The sequence below is a fragment of the Ammospiza nelsoni genome, chromosome 21, assembly GCF_027579445.1.
Source record: "Ammospiza nelsoni isolate bAmmNel1 chromosome 21, bAmmNel1.pri, whole genome shotgun sequence".
In the NCBI taxonomy this organism is placed as follows: Eukaryota; Metazoa; Chordata; class Aves; order Passeriformes; family Passerellidae; genus Ammospiza; species Ammospiza nelsoni.
This window is the reverse complement of record NC_080653.1, coordinates 1,444,334-1,451,599: the sequence shown is the minus strand read 5'-3', so window position 1 is coordinate 1,451,599 and position 7,266 is coordinate 1,444,334. Positions and strand designations below refer to the sequence as shown.

The window sequence follows — 7,266 nt, the reverse complement described above, 5'->3', positions numbered from 1 at the left end:
AGCTGTGGCCTGTTAACATCAGGCCTGCTCCTAATCTTTGGTAATTGGTTCAGCTGCAACTCTTTGGGGGGATAAGATTACATTCTACACCACCTTCATACTGTATCCCCCTACACAGCTCAGCTCCAGCAGGGCCAGGGCTTCCTTTGCAAGATTTCCTGGGATTTATTGCCTCCCCTTCCCCACAGTGAAGGAGCAGAAATGTCCTGGCTGGGTTGGGTCCCTCCCTCTGGCAGCTGCTCAGTTTGCAGGTGACAAAATGAGGAGGTGACAAAATGAGGACGATGCCCTTCCTTCAATTAATTCCCATCTCTTCTTCCTTCCCCCTCAGGGCACAACAGCAGCTCCAACATCATAAATGATTTAGGAGCGGAGCCAGATGAAGCCAGAGCTGATGGATGACAATGCTCTGCTTGGGAGAATGTTTTCCTGCTGGAGGTTTTTTGGAAACAAATATATTTATCCTCATGCAAAATTGAAGTGCAGCCCAATGGCAGGTGAGTCAGCCCTGAGTCAGGATCCTGCAGGAGCACAGCTGGGAGAGCCCAGGAGCAGCCAGGAGGCTCCAGGCTGTGCCAGGGAAGGGGGAACTGGAGCAGGACTCCTCAGGGCTCCTCCAATTCTCCCTGGCTTTAAGGGGTTCAAATGATTTTTGTCCATTTTGCCCCTCAGGTGGAACTTCCTGAGTGTCCAGGCTGGGTTTGGAAGCACCAGGTGCCCCTTGGCAGGAAGGGGCAGCCAGGACATGCTCTGTGCCTTGGCTTTGGGGAAAACCCCCCCGACCTGGGCAGGGGGCAGCCATTTGGGGATCCTGAGTGTGACAGTGTTCACAGGGGTCTGAGGATGAGGGAAGAGATGAGAATGTTGACTCCATGTTTCAGAAGGTTTGATTTATTATTTTATGATATCTATTACATTAAAAATATACTAAAATAATAGATCAAAAGGTTTCCTCAGAAGGCTGGCTAAGAATAGAAAAAGAAGGAATGATAATAAAGGCTTGTGGCTCGGACAGAGTCTAAGCCAGCTGACTGTGATTGGCCATTAATTACAAACAACCACATGAGACTAATCCCAGATGACCTGTTGCATTCCACAGCAGCAGATAATCAATGTTTAAATTTTGTTCCTGAGGCCTTCCAGCTTCTCAGGAGGAAAAATCCTAAGGAAAGGATTTTCCATAAAAGATGTCTGTGCCACCTGGGCAGTGCTGGGGGCAGGAGGGAGGATGGGGAACCCCAGCAGCTCCGTGATTCAGATCAAAGCCTATGGAAAAGGGGGTGGAATTACAGGTATTGAGTCAAATACACTTAGGGCAGCATGAGAGTGTGGGCTGGTCCTGACCTGTGACACCAGAGAGGTTCTCCCAGCCAGGATCTCTCACTGCCCTTGGCAGAACTGGACCCTCCCTGAGCTCAGGTCACTTTTCCCAGGGTGCATCCATTCCCTGGACAATCCCAGCCCTGCAGCCCCTTCAGCTGCACCAGGAGCAGTTCCAGGAGGTGCTGCTGTGGGAGGGCAGCAGATCCCTGCTCCCAGCAGGGCAGAGCCTCCCTGGCACAGCCAGAGCAGGTCCCAGAGCTCCAGCTGTGCCAGCCAGTGCCCAGTTCTGGGTGTCCCCAAACAGCCAGAGGGGTCTGTCCTGGGGCCTTGTGTTCTCTTGTGCCTCGGGAAGTGCTGGGTGTCAGCACCCAGCTCACCTGGGTGGGTTTGGGCACTGGGAGATCCACCCTGAGCACAAGGCAACCCCAGGGGAACTGCAGGAGCAAATCCTGCCCTTGCTGCTCTGGGAGCAGCTCCAGATGTGGCCCAGGTGGGTGTGGATCACAGGATTTGGAACATGCCTGATACCAAGGCCTGAAAGTCATTCATGCAACAAATTCATAGTTTAGGGCAAACTTTAGGTATTTTTTTTAAATGATATGTTATTTCTTCTTCATTCCCTTTGAATCGTTTCAGTCCTTGTGAATATTTGTAAGAAAACTGAATTGACTCAGCTTTTTACTTGAAAAGGAAGATGTGATGGGTCCAGTCTCTGTGGTCAGGTGATGCTGAATGCCCATCCAGGAAATCCTGTGATGCACCAACTACACATCCTGGACATGGAGCCATGCCTGGTTCCATCCCACAGAGCTGTGCTGTCCCACAGGGCAGGGGAAAGCCCCATTTCAGGACATGGCAGGTGCCAATTGCCTTGGGAACGGTGTGGCACTGACCTCGTGTCACACACGCTGGCAGTGCCCTCCCTGCCCAGTGCCAGGGGGGAGAGCAGGGAGAGGATGGAGGGAATGTGGGGACATGGAGAGGATGGAGGGGATGCAGGCACACCCAGAGGATAAGGATGATGGAGGGAGTGTGAGGACACAGGGGAGATCAGCAGATGGATGGAGGGAGCACAGGGGAGATCAAGGATGGAGGGAACATGGGGAGCACCAGGGAGAGGAATGGAGGGAGCACAGGGAGAATCAGGAGAGGCCTCTCAGCTGAGTCTCGTGGGGGTGGGACCCTGTGACAGGGACAGCAGGGACAGGGTGTCCGGGGGGGCACCAATGCCAAGCACAGGGCAAACACCATTTTCTTTGGAGCCCCTGGATTCCCAAGGCAGGCACTGCCAGGGAGTTTTGGAGCACCTCACAGCACGAGCTGGTTCCCTGGCAGCCCCAGGATCCTCCAGCTCTGGGGCTCCTCTCTCTCCCAGAGCAGCTCCTGCAGCTGCCAGGGCTCCCAGGGCCAGCAGGGAACTGGGATGGACTGGGAGGGTTCTGCCAGGGAGGAGGGAGTGGGATGGAGGGAATTTAGGAAAGAGGAAGAGGTGCTGAAGGCCAAGATCCATCAAGGGGAACGTGGTGGGTCCTGGTGGACACCAAATACACCAAGCCCCAAAATTCCAGCTGATGGTGCAGGGTTAACTGGAGGTTTGTGTCCTGGGGAGGGTCTGGAGCCCCAGGAGCAGCTGAGGGAGCTGGGCAGGGGCTCAGCCTGGAGCAAAGGAGGCTCAGGGGGCCCCTGTGGCTCTGCACAGCTCCTGACAGGAGGGCACAGCCGGGGGGTCGGGCTGTGCTCCAGGGAACAGGGACAGGAGCAGAGGGAACGGCCTCAGGCTGGGCCAGGGCAGCTCAGGGGGGACAGCAGCAGGAATTTCCCCATGGAAAGGGGGCTCAGCACTGCCAGGGGCTGCCCAAGGCCCTCCCTGGGGTGGGGTCCCCTGGATCCCTGGCTGTGCCCAAGGCCAGGTTGGACAGGGCTGGGAGCACCTGGGACAGTGGGAGGTGTCCCTGCCATGGCAGGGGTGGCACTGGGTGGGCTTGAAGGTCCCTTGTAACCCAAACCATCCCAGGATTCTGTGATTTTTTTTTCTAAACACACTCAGGAAAGGCACCCACCATCCATCACCCATGGACCCACCCAATATTCCCCCTTCCACCCCCCATGTGTTAGGAAAGAGCTCTTACACAACATTTGTGCTTCTCATCTCCTTCCAATCTACCTCCCACCCTCCCTGCCAGACCCTGCTCAGCAGCCACACCAGAGGCACTCTAGGAAAAACTCCTTTATTTTGCTTCTGCTTTAGAAACTCTTTGTACAGCTTAAGAAAAGAGGCTGCCTTTAAAAAGCAATGGAATCCCCAGGTCAGGGATGCTCCATGTGCAGCACTGGGCACACCCAGCTGGAGCCCACAGGGCTCTGGAGGACTGGAGCTGGTGTTTAGGGCTCTGGGAGTGGGATAACAGTGCTCCTAAACCTCCTTCCCAAAGCCCTGAGGCTCAAAGACACTTGGAGAGGTATCAGAAGCTGCAGGTGGTGTCCATAGGGGTGCTGGTACACCATTCCCAAGGTTTGGCTTCTTGGGAATGGGGTTTTTACAGGAAATGGCACCAGTGTGTGAAACACACTGAACCTGAACAAATCCCTAAAATGATGCTCCCAGCAGGGATCAGCTTTTACATCCAGGTCTGGCTGTGGCCCTGATCCAACCCTGTGGGGCTGAAATCCCCTGGCATTTTTCCTTGGGGATGTGGAATGTTTTGGTGCCAGGCTCTCCTTGAAGAGGAGCCCAAGGACCCCTCTGGCCCCACATCCCACTGCAAACATTCCCCACTGAGGAGATCCCAGCACTGCCCCCCCACTGCAGCTGAACCAGTTCTGATTGATCCCAAGAGAAGAACATTATCAATATTTCATCCAGGAAGCCCTAAAAACAGGAGGGAAGGGTTAAATCCTGGCTGGACCCTTCCCAAACACCAGGATAATCCAGGTGGGTGGATCCAAGACGGTGTCAGCCCGAAATGGAGTCCAGGGAAGGCCAGGGTGAGGGAGCCCAGCCTCAGCACCCCGAGGTGTCCCGTGCCTTGTTCTTCCTCTGGAATCTGACATCCAGGGGGTCGAATCCCCGCTCCTTGGCCCCAAAGAGGGCCCAGGGAGGAGTCCTGGCCGTGTACTCGGCTGCTGTGAAGGTCCTGGCGCCGCCGCTGCGCTCGCGCTCCCGCACCAGCTCCTGGAAGCGGCCGTAGTCAATCCAGGTCCTCCACTCGCCATCCACCTGGAACTGCAGCACAGCACAGTGACAGGGGGCCAGGAGAGCCAGAGCACCAAGCCCAGGCTGTGCTGGGGTAACTGGGATCCCCAGCTGGTGTTTTTCTAATTCTGCAGCACAGGGAGGTGCAGCAAAGCCACCCAGAGGCTCCTGCAGGATACAGCTTGAGTAGGATGTCAGAACTCAGTGCACCCCTCCAGGTGTCCAGAGTTGCTGAGGACCCCACCTGGGGACTCAGAGACCCTGGCACACAGCCCAGAACACCTGGGGATTTGATTATGACCCATGGAGCAAATTACCAGCTTTGTATGAGGACCTGAAAGTCACAGAAGTTTGAACAGTGTAATAATAAAATTATCACAGGGTGAAAATGTAGATTTTAGGATTTTTGGAATGGGGGTTTTGGGGACAAGATGGAGGAACTTGGGCATGTCCAGCCTTTCTTCTTCTTCTTCTTCTTCTCCATTTTCTGCAGTGATGTTGGCACTTTGGGATTGGTTTAGAGTAGAAGTGCACTGTCTAACATAGGTGATGGGTATTGGGAATTAAGTGTAAATATGTTATATGTAGTTTGTAGTATAAAAGGACAACACAGAGTGCCTGTGGCTGCCCTGCTGAGCAGATCTCGGCTGGGCAGAAAGAAAATTTTATAGATAAGAATTAATAAACAACCTCAAGACAGAAAACTGAAGAGCTCTGACTCGTTCTTCGGATGCACGGGCTAAAACAGAGACATCCTGCACATCTCGGGGCAGCAATTAACAACCAAACTCCAAGAGCAGGAAAACAGGAGGGACTCAGGTGCATGAACACCCAGAGCCAGCTGGGAACTGATTCTCCACCTCTGCTCTGCCCTTGTGAGACCTCCCTGCAGAGCTGCCTCCAGCTCTGGAATTCCAGCACTGAACAACCTCATCCTGCTGGAGGAGCCCAGAGCAGGCCCAGGAGCTGCTCCCAGCAGAGCCCTCTGCTCTGGAGCCAGGCTGGAGAGCTGGGGGTGCTCACTGGAGAGGAGAAGCTCCAGGGAGAGCTCAGAGCCCCTGCAGGGCCTGAAGGGGCTCCAGGAGAGCTGGAGAGGGACTGGGGACAAGGGATGGAGGGACAGGACACAGGGAATGGCTCCCAACACCAGAGGTCAGGGTTAGGTGGGATATTGGGAATGAGGAATTGTTCCCTGTGAGGGTGGGCAGGCCCTGGCACAGGGTGCCCAGAGCAGCTGGGGCTGCCCCTGGATCCCTGGCAGTGCCCAAGGCCAGGCTGGACATTGGGAGCAGCCTGGGACAGTGGGAGGTGTCCCTGCCATGGCAGGGGTGGCACTGGGTGGGCTTTGAGGTCCCTCCAACCCATCCCAGGACCCTGTGGTATCTCCATGAGGGCTGCACTGTTGGATGCTTTGCTGGAGCCTTCAGAGCACCAGATCCTGCCCCGCTTTCCAGGAGGGAGGCTCCTAAAATGCCTCCCAGAGCCTTCCCAGCCTTCTGCCCTTGACACCTCCATGGGAGAGCCCTTGGTGTGGGGAGCTCTGCAGGACAGGGTGGATCTGTGGCCATGCCCAGGTACCCCTCAAGGAGGAACCTTGCCAAGGTCACCCCAACCCCATCGTGGGACTGTGGCTCCAGGGCAGCCCAGCCTGGGGCAGTGGCCCAGGAGCAGCAGCAGAGGCACGTGCCAAGGGACTGGGATGGATTTGGGATGGATTTGGGATGGGTTTGGGCAGGAGGGCTGTGGTTGGGAACGGGAGAGATGACGAGCTTTAATGACACAAATCCTCTTTCCATGTGAAGAATGGCTCACTTTGACAAGCTGGAGCTGCATTTGTCTCCCAGACCTGCTCTGCCCATTTAGCCCCAGCTTTGGCTGAAGCATCAATTAGGATTTATCTCAGCTAAGAGCTTATTATGCATTTCATCCAAAAAAAGAGGGAAAACAGACCGGCTCCTTGGTTATTGTGGATTTTTTTCCCCCCCAAACTTGATGGCTGTGCATTTCAAATGGCACTTGACTTTGTGCCCAAGAGCTAAAAGCTTTTTTGGTTGGGAAAACTGCTGACACCCCTGAAATCCTGCACTCAGCCGTGGCTGCTGCTCCTCCATCCCTGCCCATGGAATTACAGCGTGTCCCTGCGGGGCTGGAGCCAGGAGGGGACACTGCACAATCACAGCACTGGGAACCAGCCCTGGCATCAATCAAGGGCCCAAGGCTCATTTCTCTTGTGCCAAGGTGGGGATGGGTGTGAGACCACCAGGAGAGCAATGGCAGAGGAGACATTGTGTCACCTGTACAGGAAAAGCCTGAGCCCAACCAGGATCAGGGCTCTGCAGAGCTGGGAGAGGTGACACTGTCACACCTGACACCAGACTGCTCCCTCCAGGTTTGATGCATGAACACTCAGCAAATGCAAGGGCAAACCCAAAGCAGAGGATCCAGCAAAGCCTTTCAGGCCAAAGGAGGATTGGCCTCCCACTGCCAGAGGGTCGGATGGGACACTGGGAGGGAATTCTCCCTGTGAGGGTGGGCAGGGGCTGGGATGGAATTCCCAGAGCAGCTGTGGCTGTCCCTGGATCCCTGGCAGTGCCCAAGGCCAGGCTGGACAGGGTTTGGGGCACCCTGGGACAATGGGAGGTGTCCCTGTCATGGCTGGATGGGTTTGAGGTCCCTTCCCACCCAACCTCTCCAGGATTCTGTGACCCCATTCCCACCAAGCTGGGATCCATTCCAAAGCAGATCAATCA

General features: G+C 55.3%; 1 protein-coding gene across 1 annotated transcript in view; it reads right to left on the bottom strand.

The window, feature by feature from the left end:
• Nucleotides 1–3,564: 3,564 nt before the first annotated feature.
• Nucleotides 3,565–7,266, bottom strand: part of LOC132082560 (S-adenosyl-L-methionine-dependent tRNA 4-demethylwyosine synthase TYW1-like) — a 102,758-nt gene continuing 99,056 nt past the window's right edge. Inside the window, exon 17 of the mRNA XM_059486890.1 lies at nucleotides 3,565–4,546. Coding sequence (XP_059342873.1) covers nucleotides 4,325–4,546 — 222 coding nt within the window. The 3' untranslated portion in view covers nucleotides 3,565–4,324. The remainder of the gene's footprint in view (nucleotides 4,547–7,266) is intronic.